Source organism: Odontesthes bonariensis, chromosome 14 (assembly GCF_027942865.1).
Source record: "Odontesthes bonariensis isolate fOdoBon6 chromosome 14, fOdoBon6.hap1, whole genome shotgun sequence".
Classification (NCBI taxonomy): Eukaryota; Metazoa; Chordata; class Actinopteri; order Atheriniformes; family Atherinopsidae; genus Odontesthes; species Odontesthes bonariensis.
The window spans coordinates 9,964,304-9,983,531 of NC_134519.1; the positions used below are offsets into that span (position 1 = coordinate 9,964,304).

Below are 19,228 nucleotides of genomic sequence, written 5' to 3' on the forward strand. Positions count from 1 at the left end.
TAATTTATCACTGTTTTGTATAATGTGACCCCCTAGCATTGTATTGTATTACCTTAATGTGCTGTGTTTTCTCTAATTGTTACGATACTCGCGGCTGAACAATCGATACTTTACCGGGAAACGAAATATCGATATATATCGCAGTATCGATAAAGTTGCTCAGCCCTATAGTTTATCATACCAAAATGACAATGCCAGGATTCCTCGGGCTACAATTATGAAACTGAAAGAGTGGTCCAAAGAACATGTGCAGAAAACTTTAGGCAGCGGTCTGATTTTCCCATCATCAATAGAAGAGCTTGGTGAAAAATGAATGCAGCTGTGAACAGACATAACGGTTGTGACATTGCATTAGCTTATCCAAACAATGCCACAGCAAACCCACGGAGCAACCAAAGCTGATGTGGTCCAACAAAATATCGCCCTGACTTTTCTTTTTCTTTGTCTTGGCCAGTATGTGTAATAGGGAAGTCACAGACATTCATCTTATTGCTCCCTTGAGAGCTGCTGGAGTCGCAGTGATCAACAATTTAAAGAAAAAGTGTAAAGCACGACACCTTGAGTTATGGTAGGTAAGGTAAGGTAAGGTATCTTTCTTTATATAGCGCATTTCATACCACAGGCAACTCAATGTGCCTGAGTTATGTGAGCCTAACAACTAGCATTAGATATAGTTCTGTTTGTCATTTTGAAATAATCTGGATAGATGGACTAAAAAGTCACTAAATCACTAAAACATAAATATTAGGATGTGCACGATGGCATATTTATCTCTGTTCCTGCTTGTGCCCGAGTTTAAACGTGACATGTTCTCAGACTACGGGGGCTTGACAGTATTTCAGATGCCATTGTTCATTATTGCCAGCGTCACTATTTGTTCTCAACTTGTCTTAATTGTTTTCCTAAGAAGAAATACTCTATTATAAACGAGATGGGGCTTTCTTTGCTCATACCTCAAGTGTATAAAGCCTGACTTCAATGACCTGTATCAGCTTATCTCATCCTGTTTTTCCACAGCAAAATGTCCGGTGTTGAGAAAATATTGTCTTTAATTAAACTCTCCCTGTTCCAGACTGTATGTGCATCCTGTCTCGTGAAAACAAGTTTGAGCCCTCTGATGTACACAGATTTCTTTGCCGGTGGTTGTCTGTCACGTTGTATTGCTTTTTGGTGTTTTTCTTATTTCTTTTATTAGGTGAGTGTACTTGAGGTGCAGCCATTGATTCTTCGCATGTCTGCTTCTCTCTGACAGAAGTGAAGTCATCAGCTTTGCTGGATCAATATCTCTATACTGATAACAGATAGTGAAGACAAGCAAACTGTTATCAGATACAAGATTATATTAGTTCACTCTCCTTGTCTGTGGAAGAGGAAGTCTTACTTCCTCACACCCGAAGGATGATACACTCATATATAAGTCCACCAATCATTGTTTTACACGTATTTGACTCTAAATACTTGAAATCCTAATTAAGGACCAGTGTGTTGTATCTCGGATCAACTTTTACCACATTATGGGATCCACCTCAACACAAATGCATCTTGATGACAAGTGTGTCTGTCGCATTGTAACAGTTAAAGACACAATAAGCCTCGATCTGTTTGACAGATTAAAGCTTTGTTTAAGGTGACATCTTCTCCTGCTCACAAACTTCTCTCCCTCTGTGAGAGATCCTCCTCTTTCACCACTTGTCATTCCCATTTTGCCGAACAATTGGCTACAAACCCAGCAGAAACAGAAACTTTAATAAAGTTAACCTGTTTAAATTCCTACAGCCGCTCCCAAATGTTCAACTTTCATAAAATAGATTGCCAGTATCTTTGTTTGTTTTGAAGCTGTGGAGGTAGTTAAGAGTTTAATTTGCTTTTTGAAGATTGCAAATGTCTGCTGTGGCTTGACAATATATTGAGACATGAACATCAGTAGTTAATACTGTAAAACGTAAGAAAAGCTAATGGGTTAAAATGCTCAAAGCTGTAGAGCTGTGCTCTCGTCCTATCACCACAAATGACCAGTGGCTGGTTTGTCATTTGTTCCATTGCTAATGAAAGTAAAACACCAACTTCTTGGTGGAATTTTTACTGGATGGATGGAATAACCAGAATTAAAGGTGCATATTTGCCAGCAGGAGAATGGTTCTCTGAAAAGTACAGACGAGAAGGGACATTTTCCCAGTGAAGTAGTAGAACTATTAAACATCTAAATGCACTCTTCTAGGGTGCAAGCACTTGGATGACGAGGAAAATGTGCATTCTGGGACCATTCCTGCAGCTTTCATTTCTTAGTGTAGACTAATATGCACTTCATCTTTGGCCCTTTGTTATCAGAGTTTGTCCACCAGCTTCTCATTTGATTTCAATGATAGTAAAACAGTATGAAATGTAGCACAACAATGATAAACTTGATGCTGAAAATATTCTGACAGCTTCACAATACACAAAATAGGCCATCTGAACCATCAACCCTGAGAAAAAGACTGGTTTAAACCAGTTGAAACTGGATATGCCTTGCTGTTTTCATACAGATGGTATAGTAGAGGATGAGATGGTGCCTGAACAGATGCCTGAATAGATGCCTGAACTACATGTACCATAGTATTAAACCACTAGAATTAGTCAGTAATAGGGGTAAAGTTGGCCAGAGTGCGGGCCCAGCATGACAGGAAACACAGATATACGACTTGGTTATTTCCAGAGAAAAAAGAAAGACTCGGCTCACTTATTGTGGCTCTCCTGAGGGGGCCTTACATGTCCTCAGGTCAGCTGTGACGTTTAATAGTTCTTGTTGTTTGCCAGGATCCTCACAGAATGCCTCCACAGTGAAGTAGTGGTTCTTCTGATTAAGTACTTCCTTAAGTTCCTCTGTGTCACTAAGTCTGCTTATTGCCTTCACAGGTTGGTCGTAGCCTAAGGAATTGTCATTGAGTGAAATTAGCAACACATTTAATTTGTGAGCAATACTAAAATAAGTTGAAATGTGTGCCAACATTTATCTGCGGGAAAAATCACAACAGATCAAGTTTTAGGAACCTTGTACAAAACGCCCACCTTTTTATATAGAAATCTGACATTAAATGTTCAAACAAACATTTCCACAAGATTTTCTACCACGCAATTTCTGATTAGCACAACCTGTAAGTTGCTCTTCAATTCCCTGTGCCGGCGAAGCTTAGAAAAATGATATTATTTTTGCTCTCCCTGCTCTATTGCTTGCTTGTTGTTTGGAGATTTATTACATTTCTGCCTGAGTGAGTTGCTTTGCATAAGCTCATCGATTAGACACTTAGAGGTAAATGCATAGGAGGTGTCTGCAGCAGAGAGGGAATCTGTTAGACAGGGACAAACACAGATCGAGCTGGGGGGGGCGGGGGGGGAGCTGAACTCGACGCAGCCACATAGGAGCTTATGACAGACCAACAGTGTTTCTTCCTGCATGAATGCTTTAATGGCGGGCAGCAAACTCATTCAACAGGACAAACAAATTACTTCAAAACTCAACAGGAATCTGCCATCACACTGAAACACTGCCCTCTGCCGTGTCCTTTGAACACATATAAAACCATACTTAGATTATAAAGGTTTGGTTTATTTAAAAAAGAAAAGTAGTTTCTGATTGGTGCATGGTCTAAATGAAAGAACACGAAGAGAAAGATGTACAGCAGGACACACACAGGGTCATAATCATAAAGCTGATTCAGTTCTGGCTTTTGTTCTCCATCCATTAGTTCTTTTTAGTTTTCTCACTAAGCAGTGAAATTCAGCCCTTATAGTTTCTTGTACTACAGTGTGTTTAATCAACAAAAATGATACAGTTAGGCCTCTTATCACAGAAGATGAGAAGAAAACCTTGTTCTTCCCTGACCATGTCACATCTGTCTCTCACTCAAGTCAACTTATACTCTGCAACATAAGAAGATACATCCATCCTTCCATTTTCTATACCTACTTATTCCAGTTCAGGGTGACTGAAGCCTATCCCAGCGGGCGAGAGGCAGGGCACCAGTTGTGGGGCACAAATAAATGGGACAAACAACCATTCATCCTTGGTTGGATTAAATTAAAGCAAATTAACCCGGTAGCTACTGGATGTCGAAGCTGAAATCGAGACTTGTCCGACCAGGCAACGTTTTCAGATGTTCCTAATAAAGTGGCCGGTGGGTGCACAGTATTTCAGCACTTTCACCAGACACTGTGTTCTACTGCCACCCGGTGGTTCTGATGCAACATGCAGTTTGATGTCTGAAGGGTAAAGGTCACAGTAGGTGGGATATCACTAACTGAAAAATTGGTAAATTTTTAGTTTGCTGAGTTTTATACCCTGACTTTAATATGTAGGTACTTTTAGTTTAGGTCGTGTCTCTGGATGTGCAGTAATCCCTGGTTTTGCTTGGTCTCACTTTACCATTAAAGAAAAAAAAAAAACAATCTCTCTGGAACCAGAAGCCCTGCTGTTAAGTATTTATTCCCCTAATAATGCACCCAGCATTTGTCCCACAGCAAACTAAATCTAGTTTTAGGAAATTTGTACAAAATGTCTGCCTTTTTATATATAAACCTGACACTGAATGTTGAAACAAACATTTCATACCATATATTTGTGATTAACACAACCTGTAAGTTGCTTTTTAAAGCTCCCACTTTCATCAGGTACATTGTGAATATTCATTAGAAGGTTTTCCAGACCATTAAAAGCACTCTCAGTGCTGTAGTCTCCTCTGTAAAAGTGTATAATGAGCGTTCACTGTTGTCATTATCTGGACACGAGGAGAGTTTTCTCCCATAACAAGTTGCATTTATTCTCTCTAATCACCCCAAGAAACAGACAAATGAAAAAGTGCTGCATTTATACTCTTCGACCTTTTTAAAATGCCTTTTCAAAGTCTATAATCTTTGCCATCTCAGAGAAAACTTTCTTTGCTTTGTCTAGTCGAATGTCACCTCGGCGTTACATCATCGATCCATTTCTTTTCTGCCACCTTTAATTTGCACACAGTAGCTACGGCAGTGTGAACAAGCAGCCATGCAGTTAATCCGTCATGAGCGACAAACAACAACAAAAGAAAATTGATTTTAATGAAATTACACTCAAATAGAGCATAAAACTCTCATCAGACGAGACTGGCTGGAATAATTACGGCTCAGAGTTGTTGTTCATGAACGATTCGGCTCATGATTCACGACACGTTGTGATCTTCAGTCTTCTGCTCTGACTGAACCGTGAAGATCCTTCAGGTGCTGCCTTAGAATAAGCTTCCAGAAAGTTCCTCCATCGTTTCACTAAATGTTTGGGTTTACTTTCCTCATTTCTGCATCTCGTGTCATGTACACTGGAAAAAAATCAAAGTCTTACCAAGTATATTTATCTAATCTCTAGTCAAAATATCTCATTACACTTAATATCAGACACAACTGCCTAACAAGTACCATTTCAGCCAGATATAGGGACTTGTTTGAAGACAATACATCTGGAATATCTTGTTAAATGAAAAAGTCTTGAAAACAGATTGTTTTGAGTCACATATCACATGAAACAAGCTTTTTTTTTACATTTGAAGAGGTTTTTAAGCTAATTTCAAGATCACTTTTATCTCAAAAGTCCTAAATATCACATCTTATTTCAAGAAATCTTGACAAGCCAATTTTCACTAGTTCCATTGGCAGATTTATTTGCTTATTTTAAACAAAAACGTCTTGTATTTGTTGTTTTTTTAACTTATTTTGGAGGGGCATTTTTTCCAGTGTAAGAACCGAAGCTGGGCGGCAGCGTCCACCGTGGTCACAGTCTTCAGTTCTATGGACATTCAAGTCTCTGAATTTTAATGATTTTCTTTAAATGGGATTGTCATCAGCTGAGACTTAAAGCAGATCCCTTCCAGACAAATAGTTGGAAAAAAAAGGCTGTTCTGTAGATAGTGATCTCACAAATAAATATGTAATGTACTTGGTTAAAAATGTCCTAAGATGACATCAATATGAGTCATTTCAAGTGTCTTCATATAAGGCAAGTTTATTTGTGTAGCTCAATTAAAAGGCGATTCAAAGTGCTTTACAGAGACATTAAAACAGTAGAAATAAAAAGCATGATTAATTTGAAACAAAACAAAAAGAAATAAGAACAATATATAAAATCAGAAGTTAAAATGTGATTAAGTTTTGAAACTCAAGCTTCAGATTTGGAGCTTTATTCAAATGCAGCTAAAAATAGGTGTGTCTTAAACACACTGAGTGTTTCAGCTGATCTGAGGCTTTCTGGGAGTTTGTTCCAGACATGTGGAGCATAGAAGCTGAATGCAGCTCCTCCATGTCTGGTTCTGACTCTGGGAACTGATAGAAGACCGGATCCAGATGACCTGAGGGGTCTGGAGGGTTCATACTGGGTTCAGTAGGTCATATAAAAAGACTTCTACTTCACAGAGGAGCCCAGTCCCACGCTCGGCGTACCGGAGGCTTCAGATTTCCACACCACACTTATAAATAAACTGCTCTTTGTCACAGAAACCTGGTTTCAATGTGATATTTCAAGGGGTTACATGATTCTGACTCATTTGGATTTGAATTAGTTTGATTTTATTGGGATTATGATTGGATTACAATGATAACTGGCTTGGGTTATAGGGGAGTGCCTTGTGCCAAATTAGTAAAACTGAAATGAAATTAATTGGTTATATGCGTTGACATCATGACCTTCAGACTAAAGCTGAGCAGATCTGAGCATGAATCATTATTCCAGAGTTAGACTTGGGCAACACTTCAGAGTTTAATAATCATCACTTCTCTCCTCGTGATGCTTTTCTGTCTTAAAACTGCTACTGCGCACAGATTCATGTCTTTCTCCTCATCTTCTTCTGGAGTTTGAAAGGAATTATCATCAAGTTTACACCAACTGTTCTGCTCTGCACTCACTGTATAAAGGAACCATGTCAGGAGCACCTGCATTTTACCTTTGTTACAATGCCGATGTTAATCAGTGTTTACATCGTTATTATTCTCCCATATCCTGTTTGTTCCTCTCAGATCTGTCCCTCTTTGTGTTTCCTGTGTCTTTTATTGATTGGAGAAGCCACAGCAGGAGGGAAGAGACTGATGAAAAGCCTTCTGACTCGAGTCATGTCTGGTCTGAGCACTTCAGATCCAATCAGATCAGAGCTGTTACAGACTCGCTGCTCGTTAAATCTGCCAGAACAACTCTGAAAAAGTACATTTCTATTCCGGCACGGAGAGACAAGAGAGAGACTGCATCAAATAAAGCCACTCGGAGCTGCTGTCTTACATTTTATTGTGATGGGGAGTCATAAAAATGGAGCAAACTAAGATAAAAACAATACAAAAAAAAGACAGTGGATTTACAAAGGGTGTGTGTATAGACATACATTATGCAGCCTTCAACAGTACAATGGAACAAGTTGGCACAGAACAGAAGACAGGGCGACGGGACGATGCAAATTTGGCTTCAAAAAGTAAAAAGGGAGGAGTAACGACTTCATTTCATAACAAGATCCTTCATTAAAACGGCGACGACTCATGCTTTTAACGTCACAGAGTTTTAGATTTCAGTAGCTTTATAACGACGCAAAGAGCGGATGCACATGTAACAGTTTCTATTTCTCACTTCATTCCTTTTTTTTTAGCTTAAAACAGAAGTCAAGTCGACAGAATACATGTTTATTCTTTTTTTTTATTTATTTATTCATTCTTTCGTTTTTTTGTAGTTGTTTTGTTAAAACAAACAGCTCCCAGAACCACATTTTGGGACCTTTTGTATGTCTCGAGATTATTTTTCATACTAAAATATATTATTGTATCAATTCAAACTACAGTAATGTACACTACAATGTGTAATAAATAACCATAAAAGAAAATATAAAAATAAGACACATAAATATAAAAAAGTTTTCTAAAAACTAAACAGGAATTAATTTTTTTGTCTTTTTTTTCTGTGAAAAGGGTTCTAATACTGCCATTGTTGACAAAAACATACAGAGGACACACGGAACATTAAAAAAAAAAAAAAAAAATCAAAGACTCACACTATCAACACTGTTCGGTAAAACTAAAACTCTTCAGAAACCACATTCACTAACGCTTGTTACCTGAAGTGCGGGACAGCTTGTCACGATTTCATCTCTTATTCCAAACTGATTGAGAACAAGTGCACAAATGTGGCCGAAGTTCCACGTTTTTCTTTTCACTTCATCGGGATTGTGTCAGTTTTATCTCTTCCCGAACCAAACCGGCAGGGGAAGGTCGAGAGCTAAAGCCCTCACTGTGTACTGAGGGCAGTAAACACTAACAACTCCACATGTTAAACCGATAATCTCAAGGTTTTCAAGGCATTTTTATTTATTTAAATCCACAGGAAAACTCTTTGAACACATTTCTGTGCTTCAAAAGTTGCGACTTTTACAATGTACAAAGATACTGGATGCTGTTGAGTTTCTGGGCCTGTTTAGCTCCACCCATTAAGACTGGATGCAAGATGTTCCCTTTAAAATAGGTGCAATGTTTGTGTGCTTCTCATTAAAGAATGATGCGGCTGCAGCACTTAACCACTGTTTGGTCAGAGCAGGTCGCTGTACTTCGTGATTTTAGTCAATTGGTCATTAAATGTTTTGACAACATATGCATTTATCTTAAATTCAGTTTATAAGGTAGGACGAATGCTTCTGGAAAAAGCATACGCTGAAACATCCTCGCTTCTGGAGCCTGTAGTCTCAATTTTTGGCTAGTTAGTAGAAGGGTGGAGGAGATGAGTCACACGTCTATGTTTCCAAGAGCATTTACGTTATGATTAGCGATACATTTTCAAATATCTTTGATCGCGTGTCTTGAAAGTGAAGCGGCACTCGTGCTGCATCGGGCTTTAAAGGTATAAGCAGGTGTACTGCGTGTTGCATCCGTCCGAATGGGTTAAACCGGCCGGTTAATCGATCTGACAGCCGACAAAATGCAACTGGATGTTTGTTTCAGTTATTTTTCAAGCAAAAAAAGCAAAATTTTGTCCGGTTTTAGCTCTTCCTTTGTGAGAATTTGCAGTTTTTCTCTTTTCCACATCAGTGTAAACTGATCACAAGAGAGACAACTCTGCAGATTGATTACATTTAGACTCATGCTGAATATTTTCTAGTTTTTCCTCCAAAAAAACAGGCCTCAGATTTACTTCAACGGTCTTTCAACGGTGACAAATTTGCTGTTCTGTGCAAGTCAACAAACATTAGTCAACATGGGTCCTGTGTAAGTAACAGAGGGACATAATACTGGCTACATGTGTGAAGAAGAAATAATAACACTGTTCAATGGCACTTTAAACAGCACACAGGTCTTGCATAAGGCTGGAGGCATTGGGGTGGAGCAGGGGAACAGCCCCGATCCTTCACGTACAGTTTGACTTCATAGATAAGCTAATAATACTGAAACACTGACTGAGAACTAAAGTCAACCAAAACAAGGAGAAGCTTGAAAAGATAAAGCGCGTGTGTTTTGGAGCCGAGGCTGAGCCTGGAGGTCGGAGTCCGTTCTGGAGACTCCGCCCCTGCAGGCTGTGCTAGGTTGCAAAACAAAGGCGCCGGATGCTGGCTCTGAGGTTGTGACTCTACCTTCCCTGATAGGACAAATTTGGTTATGGCGTAAAGAAGCCGCATTCTCATCCCGGACTCCCCGTCCCGCCCACAACCCTCCCCAGGAATACTTTGTTTTCCTTAAGGCTAACAGTCAAACTGAAAACAAAAGTAATGCTAGCTAGCACAGACTAATACTAACACAAACAATGTCCTGCTAGCTAGTGTACATATATAACACTGAAGGGCATACAATGCATGAGGCATGTATCCATAGGTAAACCAGGAATACTGTAGTGCAGAGGTTTTTGTTCGTAGAACTCAATAAAATACTGATTTAGGAAACTTCATTGGCAATAAAAAGGTATAGAAATCTTTCTCATCTTTACAGGTTAAAATGTTTTCAAACAAGACAAAGATTAGTAACACTGACTGGCTGAATGAAACCAAACAAAACGTCCTGGGATGTCTCAGTAACAAGTCTAAGAAGTTGATGGGTGGCTTCTACTTCAAAATCTGTACTTCTATAAACAGGTTTAAACACTGATATTTCATTTTCACAAATAAAAAGTCTATGTCTTGTTTTTCTCTTTGAAGTTCAGGCACACCTGGGTTTTTGTACACAGTAGTGGACCGTTAAAATTAGGCAACTTCCGAGACTCGCTTCAGGTGCGGTTTTTGTCTAAAGTAACTTTGATGACTGATGCGTGTGAACCGTCCTGAAGAAATCCGTTCACTTTATTCGTTTGTTACTCCTTCCTCTGCTGGTTCGGTGCCGTCCGAACCCTCCCTGATGCTTTTGTCTGGATCTGCTTCACAGTCTGCCGTTTTCTCCGCTTCAGCACCTGCCGACTCCTCCTTTTCTTCGGTTCTTTGCTCCAACGTGTTGTCCACCATGTGGTCTTCCCCCAGCTCCACTTCGACGACATCACAAGCAAACTCATCCTCCTCCCTCCCTCCTTCGGTCTCCTCGTCTGCGGTCGTCTCCTCCTCGGGCAATGCCTCCTCCTCGGGCAATGCCTCCTCCTCCTCCTCCTCCTCCTCTTCGTCATCATCGAAATTCCCCTCGTAGATCTCGCACTCGCCGTCGTCCACCTGCACCACCCGGATGTCATCCATGCACATAGCCTCGTCGTCCTCGTCCTCCTCCACCTCGCTCTCCCTCTCGTCAGAGTCCATTTGGGAGGGCGGGGTCGTGGTCCGGCTGTCCGACTGCGGCCCGGTGCCGGGGCTGCCGAGATCCAGCTGAACCCTGCGCGAGCCCAAGGCTGCGCCCGGGGTCGACCCGTCCTTCTTGCAGTAGGAGTAGCGGTGGTTCATGTGCTGGGAGTACGAGCCCGAGTGGGAGAAGCGCTTCCCGCACTTGTCGCACTGGTAGGGTTTCTCGCCAGAGTGCAGCCTCGAGTGTTCGATCAGGTGGTGTTTGTGTTTGAAAGCCTTATTACAGATGCTGCATTCATGGGGCCGTTTTCCTGCAGGAAACAGACAGACAGAGTGGGAAATGTTCACTCAAACTAAACATTCATTCAAAGTCATTTCAGGACTTAAAGGTAGGGTAGGAGATCCTGGATTTTGAGTCCAGCGAAGCAAAATACACAGGTCAAAAGTCCCAACCCATTTCTTCAGACTTTCACCCCGAAGCCACGCCTCTGGAGTACATGAACGCACAACGCTTGTTCACGAGCACAAAGGTGCACGAGCGCTGTTCTGACAGCAAGCATCGATCATTGCCCTATTTAGTATTTAGTATATGCTAACTATACCTTTAATAATGCTAGGTGCTAGCCAAGCTGGCTCTAGTTTAGCTTCCTGCCAAGCTTCTGGGCGCGTCATTCGTTCATGAAGAAGGGTACGCGCGGCGCACAGGGGGAAGGAGGGGGAGGGAGGGGCAGATTGCAGTTTGATAGACGCATCAGTATCCAATCATCGTTAACGGTCCGTTCAGTATGATTGGATAGTGTTGTTCCTGGATTGTACGTTCTAGAGGCCACTAAAACTTTTCATTTTTGTGTCAAAACTTTTAATTAATTGGTTGTAGAGCCCTGCACTCCCGCGGGAGTCCCGCGGGACCCAACGCAAAGCAGTGCGGCGCTGGACACATTTTGAAAGCTCAGCCCAGTGCGGGAGCGGGCGGGAGCGGTGATAAGCTTTAGTCCCGCAAACTAAAAACGTGTTTAATATAAAAGCTATAATGATCTCCTGCTGCTGAAAACAACTGAGAAGAAATAAAGCCTAACTAAAAGAAGTTCAAAAGCGCGATCCATCTCTCCTTTTATTCAGGAGATGCGCATTGCACAACGACGAGGGACAGGGCATGGTTAACCTACTTAAATAATAATTGGATTACATGTTACATTTTCAACATTCTGGGTTTAGAAAAGGTAGGGTAATTAATAACACATATTGTTTTCATTCCACTTGTTTGCATTTAAATCAATGTAACGTGAGCTGTAGTAGGCTTAGATATTTATGCTCAAATCCACTCAAAGTAGGGCGCGGGGCTCCATCACGCTGTTTAAAATCATATACTAAAAATATATACTTTTACTTCCAAGAATGGAAATGTGAGGAGTGGCATATAACATATGTACAATGTATTATTCTTAATATTCACGGTAGATTTTGGTAGGTATGTTGGGTAGGCTTATTGGTGTAAAGCCTCAGCTGCTTGTGCCATGCGCTCCTGTGCCCCACGTGAAGGATCGGACAGTGGTGTGCGCAGCTAAGATCATGTTTCTTTCCTCAAGCCAATGACAAGAACGTCCGTGAGAAGTAACGCGAATGTCTGAATCATGCGGGAATTGCGGGCGGGAGCGGGACCAAATATGACAGGTGCGGGCGGGAGCGGGACTAAAAATCCTATCTTTTTGCGGGAGCGGGACTGAAAATTCTGTCCCGCGCAGGCCTCTAATTGGTTGCAATGGGGGTGTGAAGAGTATTTCAAGCAATATGTAAAAAAATGCTCCAGAAAAAGAACCCCTACCCCACCTTTAAAGCTGCAGTCTGCAGGATTTGTTGTTGTCATACGTAAAGTCCTACTTTTGGGCATTTTAAGAGTTTACATGATCTATCAGAACGCTTGAAGTTGAAAACGGTGACCTCCGTAGTCGCAAAATGCAAGAAATGCTTATTTTTAACCGAAAAATAAAAAGTTATTCAACTTCCTGTCCCGCCCCTTCAAAACACATGAGAACTCGTGCACGTCTACGTGCACGCCAGATGCACCCACACGACTCCTCATTCATCAACTCACCTGTCATTTGCGATCATGGAAGACACAGTAAGTAGACTAGCCCGTAATGAAGTTCAATAGTCTAGATAAATAAGCGTGGGGACGAGCCTACCTTGTATCGCGCGTGCACAATCGGTGATTGACAGGCAGCAGAGCCCAGCTCATAACCTGATTGGTTACCTTTTACCGGTCCGGGCTGCAATTTTGTAAACAAACCTGCTGGCTTTGGAGGGACCTAGCGGGACATATAGGGGACCTAGAGAACTCATTTTTTTTTGTATTGGGGTATTTAATGTACTACTTTCAGAATCCCCGGACAGTTCCAGGCATTATGGTTGAAAAAGAGTTGCAGACTGCAGCTTTAATGGAAGATAAGGCGCTATTTTCTCTCCCTTCGTATCACTGCGCGCTGCCGCCTGCCGCGCCTGTTTCACGGTGTTTACTGTGAGGTGTCTGATACTCAAGACAGTGGAGAAAGGCCTTTTTCTGGGTACATATCCGCTGGGTACGGCCCCGTACGGGCCACGGAGTGCACGTGTTTCAACTAGAGATAACATATAGTCAAATAAGGAGGTTCGGAGGAAAAATACATTCCAAAAGCATGTGGTCCATGGACATTGTCTTTTGACTGGATGCCTGGAGAATAAAGGACCTTGACATTCCATAAAATAAGATTCCCCCCCTGAAAAATCAGAGAGGCTTCCAATCGCACCAATTGAGCTACTCTCTCTCCAGACTTGATGCATCTTTTCTGTAAATTCGAGACGGACCTGATGACTGCAATAAGGGTTTCTATGTTCGACAAAGTCCGTGTCAGCAGAGTTCTTCATCACTCATCTCCACATCGGCTCGGCAACCATCCCTCATATTTACTACAACTGCTCGGAAGCAGGGGACTGCACGGTCTGCACGGTCTACACCGTGAAACGGGCGCAGCTGGCGGCAGCGCGCAGTGATACTAAAGCTGGATTTACAGTTGATGTGTAGCTCACGGCGCAGCTGACCCGTGACGTCAAAATGACGTTTCAGGCCTGGCGCTTGCCTCGAAAAGACGGCGCAGCGCGTTGTCGTGCACCAGTCGGCAAACCGGATGGACCAATGTGAGACCAGGCTCAGTCAGGAGGTGCGTTTGTACGGGCAGCTGTACGAAACTGCAGCGAAACAGCACAGGGACCAACGTAAACTCCCAAAACTCGTGCACAGAGATGGGCAGAACTTTGGGGAAAGAGGGAGAGTTCTGTAAGAATGTATGGAAGAAGCTACGGGACAGATGCTTGAAGGCAAAGAAGAGGGCAGAGACTCCAAGTGGTGATACTGGGGGCTTCAGACCTTCACCTCTATTGACTGAATTGTCACGAACTTCGTGAAACACAGAAACAGACGAAGCATTTCATCTTCCAGTTACTGCAGCAGCATCAGTAATGACAGTGTTCCTGCTCTTGACAGAGGCATTCTTTTCTTCTCCACTTTGTAGAGTAGCGGTAACCTTCACATAGCAGCGACTCTTCTGTGACGGAGAAAATTGCAACTACTGGCGCAACGGCATGCGCCACCGTATATAGCCGACACGAAATCGTGACGTCATCAACACCGCTCGCGCTAGCAGACGCGGGAACCATGCTAGAGGCTTTAGGGAGAGAAAATAGTGCCAAGCGATTGTGAGGTCTGACTTTTTCCTGGAGAACGATTTTGTGATGCAAATGTATTACTCTTTGGAACACATATTGTTTTGAGAAGCAAAACGCTTTATTTTTGTGGCCCCAGCCAACTAGCCGGACTACTTTCGTCGACGCCAAAATGAGGCTGGAACTAAGCCCACAGAATGCAGCGGGGGGTAAGAAAATGTTCATAAATGATATTGCAAGTATGGAATGTCATACAGCTTCATGTCAAAAGAGGCGAACTATCCCTTTAACAAAGCTGATGCGTCACAAGAACCGCGCCAAGGAGTGTAATTTGTGTTTGCATTGATGATGTCATCCCTAACCAGCACACCTGTGCACAGTGGTGCGGTGCACAGGTAACTGCCAGCAGACATTAATGAAACCACATCCCAAAGTGTCCCTACGTGGAGCTGCAGGCAGGATGTCCTTTTTAACTCGCCACAGCAGTTACGTCTCCATTCGTGCCATTTTCGAGCTGGTCATTTTACAGGCCAGATGTCCCGTAAAAGTTAGATTGCAACGCATTTAATGAGAAATGATGTCACACGTCAAATCATGAGTAAACCTGAGGTACCTTTTGGCACCTTAACAAAACCTAAAACCTCTGCAGGTCTTTGGATATAAAGTGACATTTTAAAATATCAAAGTTTCCACATCAAGCCATACCTGTGTGTTCATATTTGTGCCTGAGCAGGGAGCTGCCCTTCTGGAAGACCTTGGAGCACAGATCACAGGGATACACGCCATTTTCCAGCCGCCGCTTCTTCGCTTCGTTCTGCTCCTCGGAGGTGGGAACACTGTCAGAGCTGCTCTCTGAACGGTTCTCCTGCGTTACAGACATTAAACTGTCTTAATGCCTAAAGAGAACATATCATTTGGGCACGAAACGTTAGAAATGGCAACACAACCAACCTTATGGCCATTGAGAACAACAGTCTTGGCTCCAGTGGCGTTGCCGGCTGTAGTGGCGTAGGTGTAGGTGAGCTGGGGGATGAGGATGGTGCGCTTTGTGGTGGTGTTGATGGCACTGAGGCAGCCCACCGTACCCTGACTAGCAATGGCCACCAAGGTGGGCAGCTGTGCGGCAGTGACGATGTTGACAGGGCTTCCGGTCTGAGGTGTGGTGACGTAGATGGTTCGACCGTCGAGCTGCTCCTTCCTGAGGCAGGTCAGGTTCAGAGGCTGCTCCTGCTGCTTGGTGGGAGGCGCCGTGGTTTTCTTTTCAGATGCTGCTGTCATATGTTTGGGAAGGGAGAGGTCCAGGGGCTCGGCCTGGGAGTCCAACGCCTCCGGGTCCTCCGGCTCACTTTTAACAATAACAAGATCCCCGTTGTTGAGGCTGGGTGAGTCAGACGGGGAGTCGCTACCAGAGTCTGACAAGGCTTTGTTGTACGCGTCCTGCATCGCGTCGTCCTCTTCATCGATCTCATTTGAGTTGTCTTCTGAGCTGGAATTTGTCTTTTTAGAAACTGCCTTGGCCTCTTTGTGGCATCTGTCCACCCTTTTCCCAGAGTTCATCTTGACAAACCACTTTCTAATCACCTCCACCGGAATGCTGACGGACTCTGAGATCTTCTTCAGCTCCGCCGCGCTGGGGTTGGCATTGGAGGCAAAGTAGGTCTTGAGGAGCGAGACGAGGTCGTCCACAGGCGGCTCCTCCAGCGTCACCCCCGCCTCGCTCAGCAGAGCGGCGAAGGAGGGGTCCAAGGCTGCAGAGTCCACGGCCTCCCCGTTGGCCGCTTTGCGATGTTGGAGGAGATGCAGCGCCTCCAGGTAATCGGGACAGTCGTCGCAGAGTAAACATGTACTGGTGCCGCTGGGTTTTGGCGTCCGAGCGGATTCTGACAAGTTAATAGGCGCCACTACCTTCTCTGTTGTTGTCTCCGTCTCCATGTCTTCTGTGGGCTCTGATTGTGGCTCTTTCTTGACAATCGTGAGGTCGGCCACCTCTGGGGTTCGGGGTTTATCCGTCTGGGTGGTGACTGCAGCGGCGGCGGCGGCCGTGACTGCGGGAGTGGGGGGAGGGTTATTTTTGACAACGAGCGATGTGGGCTGGGCGGAGGCAGCGGTGCCGGCCGCGGGGCTGATGCTGTAGTTGATGATGATTTTCGTGGTTCCGTCGTGATCCACGAAGGCCGGCAGACTGATGATCTGCTGCTGTGGCTGCTGGACTACAATCCCCTGCTTCCCCTGCGTCACCACCCCGTTAGCTGAACCCAGCACCTGCCTGAGCACATTTCCGTCCATCGCCACTTTCAGCACATTCTGCAAGTCATTTAGATTGATACTCACAGGCGACATAAGGCCGACCGTTGGGACGACCATAGCCATGCCCTGAGGCAGGGTCGCAGCTGGGGCTGCAGCCGGCTGTGCCGTCCCTCCGTTCACTACTCCGTTGCTCCCAGGTGAAGTCGCCGGTGCCGCCATCACAGGCTTGCACTCGTACTCCACGGGTTCTGATTTGATCTGGGTGACAGGCAGCTGCTCCTGGAGGGGTTTGCTCTCAGTCTTCTCTTTAAGGATCATGCGGGCTGGAGCGATCGCAACCGGCCTGGTCTGCGCGGTGGGGGATGGCGACTTAATTGCAATTCGAGTGACGCCGTTAGGGGGCGAAGCACCAACACACTTCTTGCTACTGATGTGGGAACTGTAGGAGCCTGAGTGGGAGAATCGCTTCTTGCAATTTGAACATTCGTACGGTTTCTCACCTGAAAGGGGCAGAGAGAGAAATGACATCAACCTTTCAAACAGAAGTAATAATCTTTCACAGTTCAGATCTGTCGCTTTTATACGTAGATCGGAGTGATAGCTGTACGATGTAGAAGCCCCCCTCAAACCAACGACCAAAATTTCTTTGTAGGGGATTTCTTCATCATCCCAGGCTGCTCTGTCACATCAACGTTCCAACTTTCACACCATAACTACCGAGCAAACCGGATGAATGTGTGGACGAGATAACTATTGGTCAGCTACAAACACTCAGTGGGGTCACATGGCAATGAAAGGATCAGATAATTGGCTAAATTACAATAAGACTGAGTTATTAAGTTGGATCGGATCGGATAAAGACCCCGAGATAACTCGGTTGAAAGTCAAATTAAACCTGCTTGTAGACGCTGAAGCACGTGGTGAATCAGACTTTGCGTTCTGTACATGCACAAGGTTTTTTCCCAGGGTTGTGAACCGAAAGTCAAAGGAGACGATATTCCTGTTGCTGTCGCCGTCAGAAAGAAACAAACAACCCGATGGAGAATGCTCCGTTGTGCATCGTGTTTGTGCAACAAGCAGCTCATCACAGACCAAATGTAGAGGGACGTAGCTTCATCTTGCTGTTCGTTCTCCATCTTTCTCCAATGCCTGAGTTTGTTGTTGTTGTTGTTGTTGGTGGTGAAGAGGTCAACAGGAAGTGGCTCTATTAGCAACAGTTGAAATGAGTACAGCGCTACCTATCATACCGGGGTATGACACGCTTTGTGCCTCTGATCCGATTCATTCACTGCCATATATCCAAGGAGAATTACCCTTGCTCAACTCATTCTTATTGTAATTTAGCCAATAATCCGATCCTTTCGGTGCCATGTAACCCCAGTGAGTGTCTCGCCGTTTTAAGCCCCAGCTCAGGTTGTGTTAGGACTGTCTGTGAGGTGTATTGATATGCATGTGGTAAGGCACTCACCGCTGTGAATGCGCAGGTGCTCCTTCAGGTGGTGTTTGTATTTAAAGGCCTTGGAGCACTCGTTGCACTTGAACTTGCGAGTACCGCCTGTTCCTCCCGATCCTCCTGTCGACTGGGAAACGTGATGCTGAGAAAGAAAAGAAAAACGTCCTTATTGGTGGCTGGTATAGATGCTCTTATGCTCTTTTATCAATGCTCAGTAAATGTATAGGATAAAGGGGTAAAGGTGATACTAAAGATTCTAATTTTGTTCAGTATAAATGGAGCTAAAAGGTTAAAAATAAATTTACTTTTGCAGAGAGAGATTTTGGAGGAATTATCAATCCAGGTGTATTAAAGAAAAACCTGCAGACATTTAAAAAGAAATGCACAAGTGAACCCACGGCCCACTAAGACACAGACAACTGGATGAAGGGCTCTGAATCGGGGTGATAATTTGCTCACTTCGGACCCTTTGATAACCCTCGAGTCCCCCTGAAACCGGTCACGGTTAAAACATGGGCTCCTTGCGCTCGCACTCTGGTGCGCGGCTGTGAAAACGTGCCAGTTTACACCTTTGGCCTGTGAGGCGTTACCTGCTCCCTGCTGCCCCGGTGGTGATTCATGTGCCTCTCCAGCTGGGAGCGGTAGGTGAAGGTGTAGCTGCAGTGCGAGCAGCTGTAGTTGTCCTCGCTGGTCTCGTGGCGATACTTAATGTGTTCCTTCAGCGAAGCGTTGCGCTTGTAGCCCCGGGAGCAGTATGGGCAAGTGTGCAACTGGGAGAAGGAGTCAGGTGTGCCTGCGGAGAAGAGAGCATGATGGACGATGCCTCAATCTGCCATTTGTCATCTGATTCAGCCGCCTACGAACTTCAGTGGTGCTCCCACACCTCTCGTGTGCTTATGGAACCTTCAGCTCTCTCCTTCAACAAGCATTCACACTGAGGACAGCTGTGAGAAGGTTAATAACACAAATCCCTTATTAACCCCCTCTTTAAGGGACTCACTTTTCCCTTTTCTATATTCCTGTCATGTGAAAACCTGAGAGACTCTTATCCTGGTGTGTGATCAGCTTTGCAGCTTCCCATCTCTAAGGCCAGTTATTCACACTCATATCAAGTTTA

At 44.1% G+C, this 19,228-nt stretch overlaps 1 protein-coding gene across 2 annotated transcripts in view; it reads right to left on the reverse strand.

Annotated features, from left to right (window-relative positions):
* Positions 1 to 7,259: 7,259 nt before the first annotated feature.
* zeb1a (zinc finger E-box binding homeobox 1a) overlaps positions 7,260 to 19,228 on the reverse strand; it is a 60,623-nt gene continuing 48,654 nt past the window's right edge. For both annotated transcript variants that reach the window (XM_075482775.1, XM_075482776.1), the window contains exons 4-8: positions 18,702 to 18,904; positions 18,127 to 18,253; positions 15,363 to 17,158; positions 15,117 to 15,276; positions 7,260 to 11,026 (exon numbers count right to left, since the gene is read on the reverse strand). In XM_075482775.1, coding sequence (XP_075338890.1) covers positions 10,293 to 11,026; positions 15,117 to 15,276; positions 15,363 to 17,158; positions 18,127 to 18,253; positions 18,702 to 18,904 — 3,020 coding nt within the window. In that variant the 3' untranslated portion in view covers positions 7,260 to 10,292. The remainder of the gene's footprint in view (positions 11,027 to 15,116; positions 15,277 to 15,362; positions 17,159 to 18,126; positions 18,254 to 18,701; positions 18,905 to 19,228) is intronic.